This window comes from Tachyglossus aculeatus, chromosome X1 (assembly GCF_015852505.1).
Source record: "Tachyglossus aculeatus isolate mTacAcu1 chromosome X1, mTacAcu1.pri, whole genome shotgun sequence".
In the NCBI taxonomy this organism is placed as follows: domain Eukaryota; kingdom Metazoa; phylum Chordata; class Mammalia; order Monotremata; family Tachyglossidae; genus Tachyglossus; species Tachyglossus aculeatus.
In genome coordinates, this window is record NC_052101.1 from 59,842,069 (window position 1) to 59,860,431 (window position 18,363).

At 48.4% G+C, this 18,363-nt stretch overlaps 2 protein-coding genes across 3 annotated transcripts in view; both read left to right on the forward strand.

Annotated features, from left to right (window-relative positions):
* The window catches only part of IFT122 (intraflagellar transport 122), a 74,009-nt gene extending 73,581 nt beyond the window's left edge, over positions 1 to 428 (forward strand). For both annotated transcript variants that reach the window (XM_038772163.1, XM_038772164.1), the window contains one exon: positions 69 to 428. In XM_038772163.1, coding sequence (XP_038628091.1) covers positions 69 to 155 — 87 coding nt within the window. In that variant the 3' untranslated portion in view covers positions 156 to 428. The remainder of the gene's footprint in view (positions 1 to 68) is intronic.
* A 13,924-nt stretch (positions 429 to 14,352) lies between these two features.
* On the forward strand, positions 14,353 to 18,359 carry RHO (rhodopsin). Its single transcript, XM_038740718.1, has 5 exons — positions 14,353 to 14,713; positions 15,619 to 15,787; positions 16,935 to 17,100; positions 17,232 to 17,471; positions 18,234 to 18,359. The coding sequence occupies exons 1-5, from the start codon at positions 14,353 to 14,355 to the stop codon at positions 18,357 to 18,359; spliced, it is 1,062 nt and encodes a 353-aa protein (XP_038596646.1).
* The last annotated feature ends 4 nt before the right edge of the window (positions 18,360 to 18,363 follow it).

Sequence of the window (18,363 nt, forward strand, 5' to 3'; positions counted from 1 at the left end):
AGCCTGGGCAGTGAGAAAGGTCTTGGAAAAGGTGAATCTGATGGCCATGACTCCCTTCTGCCTGATAGATGTTTCACTCAGAAGATTATGAGCTGCTGGTTCTGCAGCACAACTGCTGTCCATTCTGCCGGAGACATATCGATGACACCATTTAGTGACACCTCGACTGCTAGACGCTCCACTGACTGACACGTCAGGGTTTTCTGGAGGAATGGTGCAACACAGACTTCTCATATATTCATTTGCTTTCTTGCTTTGTTTGGGTCAGGCTTCTTTTTTATTTTTGAGATGTTTTAATGAGGAAGAGGAGAAAAAGTCAGAATGTTGCTTAATGTCCTGATGAAATTTGTATTTTTATGAACTAGTATATCTACTGAATCCCTATTTATGACATTTTCTGCTTTGTAAGTAGCAGTTAAATGTAAAAGACAGTCTGTATATTTTCTATTAAAAATAATCTTACTCTAGAACTTGACTCGAGTTGTTCATTACACCCTGCCAGATCTGTCAGACTACTAACATGTACACTCTGCGAACAGATTGCCTCAATAATTACAAATAAAAGGGCTACTTATTTTCATCAATGTCTGCCTTTTAGCAAATCTTCATATTGTCTGCAACTTAATTTCCTTATGCAAAAGTGCACCTGTTTCTAATCTAATCAGAGAGGACCATTACATTTGTGAGCTCTTAACATTTAATCTCATTGAAATGACAGGATGGGGTGGGGTTTTAATAAGGTTTTTTTGTCTGTTGGGTGTTGGGTTTTTAAAAATACATATTTCTGAGAGAATTGTAGCCGAGGAAATAAATGCTCGTGCCTATTTGTGGGCAACAAAGGAGACCAGAAAGGAAAGAAATGAAGGCAGCTCTTGACTTGTGGAGTGCTGTGTTTTGTGGCAGGGCCAAGCTGATTTGTTGATTCCTGGGAGAAATTACAGAGGATTATGGATAGGCAGAATAAGGCCACGTAAGAAACTGTTCCATTTGGCTGGAAGCATGAAGTCATTCTCTGGAATGTAGCCAAACTAAGGGAACTCTCCTCTTAAGGGGCTGGGGCCACCTACTTGGACAGGAGTCACCACTAATTAATATTAGTTCATTATTTGTGACGTTTGTTAAGCACCTATGTGCTAAGCACCGAACTAAGCGCTGAGGTAGACACAATAAAAGCACATGGGACTCCCGATCTGATTAATTCCCCTCACCATCCTTGTCCCCTCTTCTCCTCCTCATTCTCCCACTCTCCACCCACCTTCCCTTCTCCCTCTCCAAGCCCCATTAAAAGAAATCTTCCCGCTGCATACGTCCGACTTCACACCGGCTGGGTCACTCTACTTGCAGCTGGGCTCTGGGGAAGAGTGGGAGAGTGGGGTTGTGTGTCCGAAGGTGACACACCTTCGGGCGGGAGTTTTATGCTGTTACTACAGCTGATGGTGTTTCCTTGACCAGTACCCTTCTCCTGGACATCGAAAGACAACCTCTAGGACCCTACCTGCAGGAAACACGAAATCGATGGAAGAGAGTAAAGGAAAAGAGCAAGAACGTTGTGATGCCAGGCTGTCTGGGAGAATCTAATTGTTAAAAATCCTGCCTGCTCTCTCTCTAGCTAAACAGCTAGTAATGTGTCAGAATTTTCATTAGCACATTTCTTGAACTAAAACCATTTGCATATTGCTGGGAAAAGATGAGAAAAGCTCCGAAACACCAAACTAACATGTGTCACTCACAGTGACAGATCATATGGCCCATGATACTCTCAGATAAGTTGAAGGGAATGTGAAGAGAGGCGCAGACTGAGAATTAGGAACGTTAGCTCCCTCAGATGATGATTTCCCCAGCTCTGTGTCCACTGCTTTAGCGGGGCAGCACGGGAATAAGCAGAGAAAGGTTCACAATCCACGGCAGATCACGGTGGGCCCCAGAGCTGCAGTTTCCTTACCTGGGTACCTGGGATAACAGTCTGCTTCCTGAGAGGGATGTTGGGAGGGTGAGGGAGATAACATTTGGAAAATGCTATGGAACTCTGACTTCATGCAACACTGAGGAATGGCTAGTCCTGGGAGAGGTAGGTATTAGTTATGGAGTTTCCCATCAAATGACCGATGAGTCTTGATCTCGATGACGGAGAATCTGTGCGAAGGAATCCTTTTTTAGTGCTAGTGGCTTGCCCGCTGCTAATCACACTCACTTATACTTGCTAGTCTTGTTCCTGCAAGGGCACAGAATGCCGTAAGGGAGGAGCAGCATGGCTTAGTGGCTAGAACCCGGGCCTGGGAGTCAGAAAGACCTGAGTTCTAATCCCTAAACTGCCATTTTTCTGCTGTGTGACCTTGGGCAAGTCACTTTACTTCTTTGTGCCTCAATTACCTCATCTGTAAAGCAGGGATTAAAATCGTGAGCCCCATGTGGGGGAGGGACCGTGTCCAACCCAATTTGCTTGTACCCACCCTGGCACTTGGTACTGTGCCTGGCACATAGTGCTTAACAAATGCTACAATTACTATTATCATTATTTGCTGAGCATGGTGGAGCACATGGCCAAGTCCTTGACCGGGTTGTTGTTTTTTTATGTGCAGGTCTCATTTTTGGCTAAAGTCACTGCATTAGAGTGCTGATTCTGTGCCATAACATTGTGCCTGGGAAGACAGTTGTCTTGGTAGCCATCACAGTCTTTGCCATCCACATAAGCCATCTATTTTTCAGGATTCCTACTGGACCTGTTCATCTCATGGAATGCCCAGGTGGCTCTTTGTGCAGAGCACAGTACTAAGCACTCGAGAGTATGACACAACAGAGTTGGAGACACCCTGCCCACAACAAGCTTGCAGTCTGAGAAGCAGCATGGCCTAGTGGCTAGAGCATGGGTCTGGGAATCAGGAGGACCTGGGTTCTAATCCCAGCTCCGCCACTTGTCTGCTATGTGACCTTGGGCAGGTCACTTCACTTTGTGCCTCAGTGACCTCATCTGTAAAATGGGGGTTAAGACTGTGAGCCCCATGTGGGGCAGGGAGTGTGTTCAACCTTATTAGCTTGTATCTTGTATAGTGCTTGGCACATAGTAAGCACTCAACAAACACTATTTAAAAAAAAGTCTGGAGGGGGACACAGACATTAATATAAATAAATCATTTCTAATATACAATTTAAAGATATGTACGTAAGTGCTGTGGGATAGAGAGTGAAGCAAACATCAAATGATCAAAAGTCACAGATCCAAGCCCAAGAATTCCACAAGGGCTAGAATCTGGGCCTCCTGATTCCCAGAGCAGACCTCTTTCCACTGGACCATTCATAGTACGTGTGGCTGTTCTGTCTAGGCTATTAAGCAAACGGTTAAAATTTCCAGCAGATTTTCATTTTTATGTTGAAATGAAGTAAATGGGATCAGTAGCAGTCACAGTTGAGACTATGCCCCCACTAAAGGCAGACTCCCTTGAATAGGTCACTGAATCCCAAAGAGCACACTTCACATGATAACAGCACTGGGCCAATTGTAAAGTGATTTTTGTATTGGTTTCAGGACACGGTTACATCTGTTTCACTGATGCTGCTCGGATATGTAGCTGGAAGGAGAACAACTTTACCTAGTCTCAGTTGCCAGCCCGACTCTGCTTCGAAGTTGAAATTTCCATCTGTCTAGAGCAGTTTCTGAAATCCACTCCCATCTTTTCTCTCCATTCTCCTTGACTTTTCCAAAACTTCTCAGGCCAGTGACGCATTTCAGGCTCTAAAGCTGAACTGCTACCTCAGCAGCGTCTTACTGCACTGGAGCTTAGCGTGAGTTATTTGTGTACCTGTGGGATAAGTCCCTAATCTGCCGATAGGCTAGGTATCTGTGCTCATGGGCGCTGAGCAGCGAAATTTTAGGTTACAACCGTGCATTTGGGAAAGCTATAACAGTGCCAACACCTGTTGGAAAAGGGAACACACATAGGGTATCTCAGTAGAACTATTCCCCAAGGGGATTCTGTGTCTGGCTCAGGCTGATAAGCAAGTTAAGGCAAAAGGAAGCTGAACAGGTGGCTGGCTTAGGATGTGACCTAGTTGGAAAAAAAGCCAAGGGATCCTGCTGCTTGCAAGGGTCAGAAGCAGCATGGCCTAGTAGAAAGAGCACAGGCTTGGGAGTCAGAAGACCTGGGTTCTAATCCTGACTTCTCCACTTGTCTGCTGTGTGACCTTGGGGAAATCACTTCTCTGTGCCTCGGTTACCTCATCTGTAAAAGGGGGATTAAGCCTGGGAGGCCCAAGTGGGAAATGGACTGTGTCCAACCTGATTAGCTTATATCTAGAATCTGGCACATAGTAAGCTTGGACATCCCGCTGACACTTCAAATTTAACATGTCCAAAACAGAATTCCTTATCTTCCCTTCCAAATGCTGTCCTCCCCTCCCCGCGCTGCCCCCCCAATGATTTTCCCATCACTGTAGACAGCACCACCATCCTTCCTGTCTCACAAGCCCATAACCTTGGTTTTATCCTCGACTAATCAATCAATCAATCAATCAATCAATCAATCGTATTTATTGAGCGCTTACTATGTGCAGAGCACTGTACTAAGCGCTTGGGAAGTACAAATTGGCAACACATAGAGACAGTCCCTACCCAACAGTGGGCTCACAGTCTAAAAGGGGGAGACAGAGAACAGAACCAAACATACCAACAAAATAAAATAAATAGGATAGAAATGTACAAGTAAAATAAATAAATAAATAAATAGAGTAATAAATATGTACAACCATATATACATATATACAGGTGCTGTGGGGAAGGGAAGGAGGTAAGATGGGGGGATGGAGAGGGGGACGAGGGGGAGAGGAAGGAAGGGGCTCAGTCTGGGAAGGCCTCCTGGAGGAGGTGAGCTCTCAGCAGGGCCTTGAAGGGAGGAAGAGAGCTAGCTTGGCGGATGGGCAGAGGGAGGGCATTCCAGGCCCGGGGGATGATGTGGGCCGGGGGTCGACGGCGGGACAAGCGAGAACGAGGTACAGTGAGGAGATTAGCGGTGGAGGAGCGGAGGTTGCGGGCTGGGCAGTAGAAGGAGAGAAGGGAGGTGAGGTAGGAGGGGGCGAGGTGATGGACAGCCTTGAAGCCCAGGGTGAGGAGTTTCTGCCTGATGCGCAGATTGATTGGTAGCCACTGGAGATTTTTGAGGAGGGGAGTAATATGCCCAGAGCGTTTCTGAACAAAGATAATCCGGTCAGCAGCATGAAGTATGCTCATCTCTCTCATTCAATTCACACTCATGTAATCCCTCACTAAATCCTGTTGGTTCCATCGCTAAAATCCACCCTTTCCTCTCCATTCAAACTGCTAACCACATTAATCCAAACACTTATGCTCTCCTGTCTTGATTACTGTATCAGCCTCTGTGCTGACCTCCCTGCCTCCTGTCTCTCCCCACTCCAGTCCATACTTCACTCTGCTGCCCGTATCATTTTTCTTCAAGGATGTTCAGTCCACGTTTCCCCACTCCTCAAGAACCTCTTGCACTTGGATTTGCTCCCTTTATTCACCCCTCCTTCAGCCCCACAGCACTTATGTACATATCCTTTATTTATTTCTAATAATGCTTGTCTCCCTCTCGAGACTGTAAGCTCATTGTGGGCAGGGAACGTGTCTACCAACTTCATTATATTGTTACATTGTACTCTTCCAAGCACTTAATACAGTGCCCTGCATACAGTAAATGCTCAGTAAATCTAATCAATTGACTGATTGATGAGCAAGAGCTTAACAAATACCATGAAAAACAAGATCAGTAAGGAATGTTGTCCCTATGGGGAATTTGTCCCCTGCTGTGGGAAAATCAGCTGTTTGGGGAATCTCTCTCCCTTTTGTAATGCTCAAGATGGACTTTAGTGAAACACAAGCCGCTAGGCAGTGCTCTAAGAGAGGGGATTTAATGAAAAAAGCAAGGCATTCTCTGTTGCCTTGGGCTGGGGCCTAGACGGCACAATTGTTAGGCATTTCTCACCAGGTTTGGTTTTGAACCGAAGAAACCAGGGACTAGGGAACCAGATCAGAGTTTCTGTCCAATGTAAGTCTCTCTCTAGAGCTATCCCAGCACAGAGTCCCCAGGATAGGCAGCCTCAATTATTTCTCTTTTTCTCTTTAATGCAAGGGGACGCATGGAAAGTAGTGTGGCCTAGTGTAAGGAGCACAGGACTGAAGGTCAGGAGACCTGGATTCTAATCCCAGATTCTCCACTCGCCTGCTGTGAGACCTTGGGTGAGTCCTTTGACTTCTCTGTGCCTCAGAGGTTTCGAAAAATGAAAATAAAATATCTGTTTTCTCTCCCCCTTAGACACAGGCCCTGTCCCATGTGTGGCTCACAGTCTGAGCGGATTATCTCATAGGTCTCCTAGTGCTTGGCACATAATAAAGGCTTAACAAATAGCACAATTCCTCATATTTTTATTTTGATAATGATAATAGTGAGCAGGGTTGTCCAGGAGAATGTCAGCACCCCAAAAGTAATGCCCAGGAGCCAGTGGACATTGCTTCTGGGGCTCCTGTCTCACTAAAACCCTTTCCAGGTGTGTTGATCGTGTTCCAGTCCAGGAACACCTCAGTAGCTTACCAACCTGATGGGTGTGACCAGTCCTTCAGCCTCTGACCCTCAGCAGCTCAGGCTTCTACTTTGCTCTCGATCCAGGACCAACCCAGCCTGGCTGAGAGGCAACTGTCGCTTAGGATTGGGAAACAGAAAAGGGTTTTTCTCAGGACATTTTTCCTTGTCTGCTGTGTGATTTGGGGCAAGTCATTTAACTTCTCTGAGTCTCAATTCCCTCATCTGCGCAATGGGAATGCAATACATGTTCTGCTTCCTCCTGCCTGTGACTGTGGGACCTGATTAGTACTTCCCACCGATTTGTACTTCCCAAGCGCTTAGTACAATGCTCTACACACAGTAAGCGCTAAATAAATATGAATGAATGAATGATTATCTTGTATCTACCCCTATGCTTGGTACAGTGCTTGGCACATAGTAAGTGCTTAACAAATACTACTACTATTATTGTTATTATTATTATTAACAGCTAGGAGGTCTCCTGAGGAAAAAACGATAAGGGTTTTATCCATATTGTTATGTTCAGTTGATTCCCACTAAAAATCAAGGTGGAGGCCGGGAGGGAAGTCCAACAAACTGAGTTCCAAGGAAGGATGAACTCTGTTTAGAAAGGATGTGTTCTGGTGGGAATTTCAGAGAAGCACATCCTGAGAAGGGAGCATCCAAGAAGAATAACCTCAGGAATGGCTTTCCAAGTCTAATAGTCGGGGGCATTTAGCAGTAGGAGAGGAGATCCTTGGAATTGGGAGGGGGTGGGGGTCCCAGACTGGGCAATGGGTGGAAAAGTGTGTACAATCCTTGGGTGGGAGGACAAGGAGGGTGACTATGGAGTGTTGATGCATTAGAAGGTGTGTTTAAGGAGATGCCAAGTGGCTACTAGGAGGGGAGATACTGGGAAAAAGGGCAGAGTACATTGGTGTGCATGTGTATGTGCACGCCCTGCAGTAGAGATTACAGGGAAGAAATCCCCAAGCGAGGAGTGGTCTGGATGTCCGCCCGCCACCTAAAGCTCAACATGTCGAAGACTGAGCTCCTTGTCTTCCCTCCCAAACCTTGTCCTCTCCCTGACTTTCCCATCTCTGTTGACGGCACTACCATCCTTCCCGTCTCACAAGCCCGCAACCTTGGTGTCATCCTCGACTCCGCTCTCTCATTCACCCCTCACATCCAAGCCATCACCAAAACCTGCCGGTCTCAGCTCCGCAACATTGCCAAGATCCGCCCTTTCCTCTCCATCCAAACCGCTACCCTGCTCATTCAAGCTCTCATCCTATCCCGTCTGGACTACTGCACTAGCCTTCTCTCTGATCTCCCATCCTCGTGTCTCTCTCCACTTCAATCCATACTTCATGCTGCTGCCCGGATTATCTTTGTCCAGAAACGCTCTGGACATATTACTCCCCTCCTCAAAAACCTCCAATGGCTACCGATCAATCTGCGCATCAGACAGAAACTCCTCACCCTGGGCTTCAAGGCTCTCCATCACCTCGCCCCCTCCTACCTCACCTCCCTTCTCTCCTTCTACTGCCCAGCCCGCACCCTCCGCTCCTCCACCACTAATCTCCTCACTGTACCTCGCTCTCGCCTGTCCCGCCATCGGCCCCCGGCCCACGTCATCCCCCGGGCCTGGAATGCCCTCCCTCTGCCCATCCGCCAAGCTAGCTCTCTTCCTCCCTTCAAGGCCCTGCTGAGAGCTCACCTCCTCCAGGAGTCCTTCCCAGACTGAGCCCCTTCTTTCCTCTCCCCCTCGCCCCCCTCTCCATCCCCCCATCTTACCTCCTTTCCTTCCCCACAGCACCTGTATATATGTATATATGGTTGTACATATTTATTACTCTATTTATTTATTTATTTATTTATTTTACTTGTACATTTCTATCCTACTTATTTTATTTTGTTGGTATGTTTGGTTCTGTTCTCTGTCTCCCCCTTCTAGACTGTGAGCCCACTGTTGGGCAGGGACTGTCTCTATGTGATGCCAATTTGTACTTCCCAAGCGCTTAGTACAGTGCTCTGCACATAGTAAGCGCTCAATAAATACGATTGATTGATTGATTGATTGATTGGAAGGGGAGTCTGGATGAGAATGTGGCCATACTCTTGGGATGGAGAGTGGATGAACAGAATTGGAGCAGGCAGAGGATTCCTAAGATGGAGGGGGATATCCTGAGGATGCCAGTGAAGACGGAGCCAGGGAAGGTGGAGTGACTTCCCGAGGTTTGGGGGATTGTCAGTTTTTGTCCTGTGGGTTGGGTCCCAGATGACATCCTGGAGAAGGATCTCTTTTCTCTTCCAATCTCCCCCATGCCCCTGAGAACTAAGCATGACCTCAAATTTATGGAACTGATCACTATAACCTCTGTATAATGAGATTGAAAGGATCAATTTTTTTAACAGTATTTGTTAGGTGCTTACTATGTGCCAAGCATTATACATGCTGGGGTAGATAGGAGCTAATCAGATTGGACACAGTCCATGTCCCACATGGGAATCATAGTTTAAATCCCCATTTTACTAATGCGACAAATGAGACACAGAGAAATGAAGTGACTTGCCAAAGGTCATGTAACAGGTACATGGCAGAGCCGGGATTAGAATCCAGGTCCCCTGACTGCCAGAACTGTCAGTCAGTCAGTCAATCAATCAAATTTATTGAGCACTTACTGTGTGCAGAGCACTGTACTAAGCGCGTGGTAGAGTACAATATAACAATATAACAGGCACATTCCCCATCCACAATGAGTTTAGGCACTTACCATGTGCCAAGCCTTGTGCAAAGCACTGGGGTAGATACAGGATAATTAGGTTGGACAAAGTCCCTGTCCCACATGGAGCTGTCAGCCTAAGCGGAAGGGAAAGCAGGGCTCTTCTCCCCATTTTACAGATGAGGAAACTGAGGCCCAGAGAAATGAAGTGGCTGGTCCAAGGTCACCCAGAAGGCAAGCGGGCAGAGCCTGGATTAGGACCAAGGTCTCCGGACTCCTAGGCCTGTGCCCTATCCACTAGGTACAAGGAAGTGCCTGCCTGGTGGCAGGTGGGGTGGGAATACATGAATACACTCTGGCAAGGGGCAAACTTTGGCCTGGAAGAGAGCCCACTGGGTCTCCACTACTCTTGGCCAACTGTAGTTCCCGAGAAGGCGGCCCGAGGTGAGCTTTCTGCCCCTCCTCTGTCCATGCTCCATACTGGGGGTTGGGGAGGAGGACTGAGCAAGGATACTCTCCTTCACAGAGCCAGATTACTGTGGCTGAGGATTCCTCAGCATTTTGTGATCACACATGTCCTCCTCCCTATTCCAGTGGCCAAGAGCCTGAAGGGCAGGAACAGATGGGGCCTTCTCCTGCAGCCATCCACCCACCTCTAATGCAGAGCCCTGCAAGCTGCCAGGAGGCTTCTCACTGTGGATAATAATAGTAATAATAATGGTATTTGTTAAGCACTTACTATGTGCCAGGCACTGTACTAAGCGCTGGGGGGGGATACAAACAGATCATTCATTCAATCATATTTATTGAGCACTTACTGTGTGCAGGGCAGTGTACTGAGCACTTGGAAAGTATAATTCAGCAGCAAAGAGAGACCATCCCTGCCCACAATGGGCTCATGGTCTACAAGGAGGGAGACAGACATCAATATAAGTAAACAGGTGGTAAATCAGGTTGGACACAGTCCCAGTCCCCCATGGGGCTCACAGTCTCAATCCCCATTTTACAGATGAGGTAACTGAGGAAAAGAGAAGTGAAGTGACTTGCCCAAGATCACACAGCAGACAAGTGGTAGAGCCGGGAATAGAACCCATGACCTTCTGATTCCCAGGCCCATGATCTATTCAGTTTGTCAAGCTGCTTCCCATGCTGGATCAAAGAGGGTATCCCCAGAGCTCACCCAAGGCTTGTAGGATCACCCATGACTGGTTTGCCATGGAATAGCAGGAGCCCTGGATTTAATCACCCCGGAACAGCCTTTCAGCCTTTCAGCCTTTTTTTCAGAGAGTCCACTCAGGAGTTTCTTCTCTCAGTTCTGTGCCCTACAGGCCTTCCAGAACCAAGAACTCAAATAGCAATTTATAGGACCAGAGCATATTTCAGCAGAAAACAACCCCTCTAGACTGTAAGCTCAGTGTGTGCAGGGAATATGTCTGTTTATTGTTACATTGTACTTAGTACCAATCGCTTAAGACAGTGCTCTGAACACAGTAAGCACTCAATAAATACAATTGAATGAACAAATGAACAAATGAATGAACAGTAAAGAAGCCTAGCAGTGACCTAAAGCAAAGAGCTACTTGGTATTCACCCCACCCTCAGCCCCACAGCACTTGTGTACATGTATCCATAATGTATTTATTTCTATTAAGTTCCGTTTCCCCCTCTAGACTGTAAGCTCCTTGCAGGCAGAGAATGTGTCTACCAACTCTGTTGTATTGTACTCTCCCAAGTGCTTAGTACAGTGCTCTGCACACAGTAAGCACTCAACACATACCATTGATTGATTGATGTAAGCAGCCAGATTGCACTCTAGCCTTTCCCAAGTAAAGCAAACACAGAGGTTTAACTGAGGGGCTTGGGTGGGGTACCATTTGGTAGTTTTTTAATTGTATTTGTTAAGCGCTTACTTTGTGTCATGCACTGTTGTAAGCACTGGGGTAGATACAAGTTTACCAAGTTGGACACAGTTCCTGTCCCACAAAGGGCTCACAGTCTAAGAAGGAGGGAGTAGGATTTAATGCCCATTTTACAGTTGAAGAAACCGAGACACAGAGAAGTGAAGTGACTTGCCCAAGGTCACATAGCAAGCAGTTGGAAGAGTCAGGGTTAGAACCCAGGTCCTCTGACTCCTAGGCCCATGCTCTTTCCATTACCACTAGCTGGAAATCATGGCTTCAGAGGGCCCAGTGCCAGCGACGGGGACGACATGAAATTGTGCTTATGAACTTCCCACGCTAGACACATAAATTGCTTCTACAGTGTGAATTTCACCCGGAAATCAACCAGCCAAATCCTGGAGTGTATACTGTTCTTTACTGAACAAACATGATTACCAATCAATCAATTAATGGTAGTGAGTGCTTACTATGTGCTGAGCACTGTACTAAGTCCTTAAGAGAGTGCAATACGGCAGAATCAGCAGACACATTCCGTAGTCAGGGTTGGAAAATAGGTCCTGTGAGGAAGATGAAATAAATTGGGGTTTTTGAGCCTAGAGAAGAGAAAGCTATAGGGGTGGGAGCCAGTGGGGCTTAATCACTGTCTTCCCATATATGAAGGGACTTTAGGTGGAAGAAGCAGTGAGGCCTAGTGGAAAGAGCATTGGTCTAGGCATCGGAGGACTTGGGTTCTAATCCCAGCTCTGCCACTTGGCTGCTGCTTGACCGTGGACAAGTTGCTTAATCATTCTGTGCCTCAATTTCCTCATCTGTAAAATTCCTGGGGACAAAATACTTGTTCCTCCCTTCTAATTAGACCATGAGCCCAGTGTAGGACAGGGACTGTGTTCGACTTGATTATCTTGTATCTACCCCAGGGTTTAGTACAGTGCTTTTTTTTTTTTAAAAAAAGGTATTTGTTAAGCACTTACTATGTGCCAGGCACTGTACTCAGCGCTGGGGGAGAGACAAGGTTGGACGCAGTCGGTGTCCTACATGGAGTTTCCAGTCTTAATCCCCATCTTAATCCCCATTTTACAGATGAGCTAAATGAGGCACAGAGAAGTTAAGTGACCTGCCCAAGGTCACACCGCAGACAAGTGGAGGAGGTGGAATTAGAGAAGCAGCACAGTGTAGTGGATATTGCATGGGCCTGGGAGTCAGAAGGTCATGGGTTCTAATTTCAGCTCTAATCCGGTATTATTAGGTCCTCCTGACTTCCAGTCCCGTGCTCTATCCAGTAGGCCACACTGCTTCTCAGTCCTTGCCACAGGGTAAGTGCTTAATGAATACCACATTGATTATTGTTAGGAGCATGCTGAGCAGCTGTTTTTGTTGTCCACGGTTATTTTCCACACCCATTTTTCAAATCCTTCTGTGAAGGGTTTAAGGTGAAAGAGAGTTTGGTTGGATATAGGGAAGAATTCCCTGACCATAAGGATGCTTAAACATTAGAGCAGGTTCTCAAGGGAGGCTGTGGAGTTTCCATCCCTGGGGATCTATAAAAACATCTTAGAAAACCATTTGTCCTGGATGGTTTAGATATTCTTCCTGGAAGTAGGGGATTTCTCCAGCTCCACGACTCTGTGATTCTGGAAGTAGTGATGCTCACCCTCTCTTTGACCACTCCCTGTGAATCTTTCACAGTACAAGACAGTTCTGTGAGAGCAGCTTTGCAAATATGCAGTTCTTCAATTTCATGAGTTTTCGCTACATGCTTCTGATGCTTCCATTCTCTCTGGAGTGGAAGCTCTCTGTGTTTCTTTCACTTCTGGCCTGACTGGCCTGGCCTGACTGGGCCAGGAGTTGGTGCTTTCTGGGTTGTAAAGGTTCATTTCCTGATCTTGGGCAAAAAAATACCAACCTGGAAAGCACTTGGTTCCTACTCAGCCTGATGTAATGGGATTTTACGAAAAACTGCCAGTTTGGAGGCTACTGTCTCTTCAGAAGGCACAGGGGAGAGTAAAATAACTGGACAGTGATGCTTCTTACTTGCCTCACGTTCCTCAGTCCGGACGAGAGGGTAGGGGACTATTTACGAGGCTTCCCCAGATGACACCAACTCAACATTTTTGGCCTGTTCAGTCCAACATAGCCTGAAGCTTTACCCCTGCATCCCTGACTCCCTTCTTCTGAGTGACCCGAAGCAGAAATCATGAGGGACAATATCTACTATTAGGTCAGCCTGCCTCAGCTAGGGTGCTATATTTCTTCCCTCGTTCTTTGCCCTTGCCCTTTCCGGACTTTGGCTTTCTTCAGTTGTAAGACAGGGGTAACCACCTCCTGTTGTCTTCTCTCTCCCCAGATACTTCAAGCAGCTATATCTTGAGTGCCTTGAGTTTTGGAGGAATAGAGTTTTATAATTTTGTTATTGTCTGTCCTGGCAGACAATTAAGTAATTGTAGGGTATTTCGATCCCTGCGCAACCTCGCGCGGGGGGTTAGAAAGTTCTTCTCCTCCACCGGAGGGTTCACAGGCCTTGGAAATGTGTGTTGGCCCTTTCCATGTATACTCCCACCCTTTCCCTTTCTGCCCCGTTGAATCCCTCTCCCTAGAAAACACAACTATCTGCTGCAGGAAACCCGCCCATTCCCCTCCCAAATGTACATTCCTATGAAAATTCCACAAAATACATAATAGGAGGAAGAGGCCCAGTGGAATCCATTTCTTTTAGGCTCATTGTTTCATTTCCTTCAGGCTCTACCTGCACTTCCAGCCCCATGGACTTCTGCGATGGGCTGCACGAATTGGGTTCTCGGTTGCTCCTTGCATTCCCAGGTGACCTGACACTGGCTCGTTTTCCCCCTGATTCTTGGGGCTGCCCTGCCGGACCCAGGGGACCACCCTTTTCCTGCTAGTACAAATGTCACCTTGATGCAGCTCTGGGAAGCCAATTAGCAAGCGCTTGCTAACCCAGCGTGGATTATTACGATTAATAGCGCCCCCGATCCCCTGTTTGCTGACACCAGCCACGCCAGCTTAGCCAAAGGTTTGCTTCATAAAGGCTGCAGGGCCACCTGAGCTGTCCCCCAGCTTCTCCCCATGGTGACCCAATAGCTCAGGCTCCCAGCAGCAGTCCGGGGTAGCTCCTTGGCAGTTAGCCAGGTGCCAGAGGGGAATCACAGGGCCGCAGCCATGAATGGGACGGAGGGCCAGGACTTTTACATCCCCATGTCCAATAAGACGGGCATTGTCAGGAGTCCCTTTGAGTATCCCCAGTATTACCTGGCAGAGCCATGGCAGTACTCGGTCCTCGCTGCGTATATGTTCATGCTCATCATGCTGGGGTTCCCCATCAACTTCCTCACGCTGTACGTCACCATCCAGCACAAGAAACTCCGCACCCCTCTCAACTACATCCTCCTGAACCTGGCATTTGCCAACCACTTCATGGTGTTGGGTGGTTTCACCACAACCCTGTATACTTCCCTGCATGGCTACTTTGTTTTTGGACCTACGGGCTGCAACATCGAAGGCTTCTTTGCCACACTGGGAGGTAAGTTTCCTCCAGGAGTCCCCCTAGGAGACGCTCTCCTGGGCTATGACTTTTTTCCTCCTGAAGGGAGAGGAAAGATGTCAGCACCTCCTCCCCACCTGGGTAGGCCGCCTTGCCGGCGGAAGTCATTTTCGAGCTAATACCGAGAAGAGGCTGCTTTGGCTAATACTGGGGACCGAGGTCACAGCAGATCGGGTCAGTCACTCCAGAGTCTCTGTCCCACTCAGCCCTGGCCCTTTCTCTTGGAATTCTGAGTCTTTTGGAAGGAGAGTGCGGGCCCCGAGATGAGGACTGTTAATCGTTAACAGAGAATGGCAGAGACCAGCCTGAGGCCTCCGAGCAGGAGGTCTTGTGGGATCTGAGGGCAGGGAGGACAGAAATATGGCACTGGGGCGGAGAGGGAGGCAGGTCACCTTCTGTTTGGCACCCAAGTCTCTGGTAAGGAGTATGGGGTTCAGGGAAGCCATCAGGGAGCACACAGAGGCTTGGAGTCTGACCCCATTCTGCCACAAGCTTCCCTTAAATGAGTTCCTCGACCTCTCTGCCCTTCAGTTTGTCCACTGAGACTGGGGTGGGGAGAGAGACCCAGGGGAGCAGACACCTCAAAACATGAAGTTCCATTATCAATCCTAAAACCGCCCTGAGAGTCTAAATCAGGGGAGATTGGGAGAGGTTGCCCTTTTGTTCTGGACCTGTAGCTTCCCCAAGGATATCGCTATCTGGGGCAGGAACCTATGGCTCTTGCCTCAGCTCAACCTCCTGCTCCTGCAGCCAGAGTGGGAGCCTGGCATGGGACAGGGACGGTGTCTGATCTGATGAGCTGGTATCTACCCCCGCACCTTAGCCCAGTGCTTTGGCACACATGAGCACTAAATGGATACCCTAACTAGCTTTGTGTCTTGCAGGTGAGATTGCGCTCTGGTCTCTGGTGGTGTTGGCTATCGAGCGGTATATCGTGGTCTGCAAGCCTATGAGCAACTTCCGGTTTGGGGAGAACCATGCCATCATGGGTGTGACTTTCACTTGGATCATGGCCCTGGCCTGTGCCTTCCCCCCACTCGTTGGCTGGTCCAGGTACAGGAGCTGCCTGAAACCTGCTCAGTAGCCCAAGGGAAAGCCCTGAAATGCCAGGAGGAGGAACTCAGAGGGGTTGGGATGGGAGGGCATCCTCAACTGTGCCAGTGACGAAGCTAGGTCTGCCAGGGTACCTGCTCCCCTTCTTCAACTTGGCTTTTCCCTAATCCTTAGCTAACCTGGGGTTTCAAGTCAAGCATCTTGAACAGAGCTACCCAAATCCTCTGATGCAGCGCTCCCATTGATATTGACCATGAGTTCTCCGAGCCCATGGAGATGGGGAGAGATCACGTCTCTGGAATTGGTGTTTGACAGTGGGGAAATGGCAGCTGTGGAGGTGGTGTGAGTTGGGAGTGTCATTTGTTTTAAAGAGAACAACCATAATAAAAATGACATTTGTTAAGCGCTCTTTCTGTGCCAAGCACTGTACTAAGCGCTGGGGTAGGTACAGGATAATCAGGTTAGGCACAGTCCCTGTCCCACCTGGGATGAAGAGTCTAAGTTGGGTAGGGACCGTCTCTATATGTTGCCAACTTGTACTTCCCAAGCGCTTAGTACAGTGCTCTGCACAGAGTAAGCGCTCAATAAATACAATTGAATGAATGAATGAATGAATGAATAAGTGGAGGGGACTATTCATCCATAAAGGTGTTTAGTCCTGCTGAGGTGCAAAGAAGTTCAGTGACTTGCTTAAAGTCACACAGCAGGCAGGTGGCAGCTCTGGGATTAGAACCCAGGTCCTCTGACTTCTAGTCTGGTGCTCTCTCCACTAAGCCACACTGCTTCTCCCAGCTCTAAAGGGTGATTAGAGAATCCTTGGGCCAGAGGAATCTCCCTCAGCAGATTGTCTCCACTTCAGCCTCCAGCAAAGCTATCCCAGCCTCAGCAGGCACCAACATGCCTGACCAACTGTCAAGAAGATTCTACACCCTCTCCCGGGGATCTGTCATAGCTAAGGAATACCAGATCTCTTCTGCAGTCGAAGCCCATGCCTTGATCAAAAGCTGTTCCCCTTCCTCCTTACAGAAAGTCTAAACCCATCATATAATCTTTAGGTTGAATGCCTCCAATATGCCCTCTTTGCCAATCTCCTCACACATCTACCTAGGGGGGCTGCTAAATGGTAATGCGGTCAATCTGTCTGCAGATATATCCCCGAGGGTATGCAGTGTTCGTGTGGGATTGACTACTACACTCTCAAACCTGAGGTCAACAATGAGTCCTTTGTCATCTACATGTTTGTGGTTCACTTCACCATCCCAATGACAATCATTTTCTTCTGCTACGGCCGCCTGGTCTTCACTGTCAAAGAGGTGAGCAAACCGTCTCACGTGCATCTACCTGGGGAGATTGGTTCTGGTGTTCTCTGCTGGCCTAGCCCCTTTCCTCAACTGCTCCCCTCACGATTTCCTGCCTGACCATCCCTCTCTGCCCCCCATTTTAGGCTGCAGCCCAGCAGCAGGAGTCCGCCACCACGCAGAAAGCTGAGAAGGAAGTCACCCGCATGGTGATCATCATGGTCATTGCTTTCCTGATCTGCTGGGTGCCCTACGCCAGTGTGGCATTCTACATCTTCACACACCAGGGATCAAACTTCGGCCCCATCTTCATGACTGCCCCGGCTTTCTTTGCCAAGAGTTCTGCGATCTACAACCCAGTCATCTACATTATGATGAACAAGCAGGTAACCGAGAGCGTGTCTGGTTTGTCCTTACATATAAGTTAAGGTGCGGCAAGAGCCCCCAGCAGGCCGGGGGGCGGGGGGGGGCAGGCAGATTCAATCAGTCAATGGCATTTATCTAGTTCTTGCTTATGGTGGGCAGAGTACTGGCCTGAGCGTGTGGGAAAATCCAATACAATGGGGCAGGTAGATGTGATCCCTGCCCCCAAGGAGCTTACAGTCTAGAGGGTCTAAGTGGGTAGGGCAGGACAAGAGTCTCGGAAGGGCCCAGCCAATCGGCATGAGGTAACAGGGCCCCAAAAGTTGGGAGACAGGGGTTCTGGTCTCCGTCCCTCTTCCAGCTTTGGTCCCCTCTGACCTCCGGTAAACTTCTCTATCCATACCTCAGGGTGACAGTACTTGCCTTCTCCCTTCACCTCTCAAGGATGAAGTAGGGCAGAGTGAAAGGGAACCCAGATGAAGCCAAATTCTCCGGAGGGAGGTGCTCGCTCTGCCAGGTTGAAGTCTGTGGCCGTTGACATCCTCATGGGCTTCTGTGGGCCTGCAAAAATTGGGTGGAAGACCCCCCAAGTACCCTGCTGCACTGGTGCCAGAACTCAAGCTGTCTGCTACCTCCCCCTCCTCATTGTGCCATTGTTAGCATCCTGCTGGGGATGGGGTGGGCCTGGCGTGCCTGAGCTTGGCTATCAGCCTGATCTAGAAAGGGGCTGACTGTTGATTGTGGTCTCCTTGTCCTGGTTTCCAACCTAATGCTTCCTCCCCCAGTTCCGGAACTGCATGCTCACCACCATCTGCTGCGGCAAGAACCCGCTGGGCGATGATGAGGCTTCGGCCACAGCTTCCAAGACCGAGCAGTCTTCCGTGTCCACCAGCCAGGTTTCTCCAGCATAGACTC

Excerpts from the sequence above, each read along its gene's own strand:
- RHO (XM_038740718.1), top strand. The coding sequence starts at position 14,353 with ATGAATGGGACGGAGGGCCAGGACTTTTACATCCCCATGTCCAATAAG. Across the intron at positions 14,714-15,618 it reads CTTCTTTGCCACACTGGGAG|GTGAGATTGCGCTCTGGTCT; the intron begins GTAAGTTTCCTC and ends TGTGTCTTGCAG. Across the intron at positions 15,788-16,934 it reads CCACTCGTTGGCTGGTCCAG|ATATATCCCCGAGGGTATGC; the intron begins GTACAGGAGCTG and ends ATCTGTCTGCAG.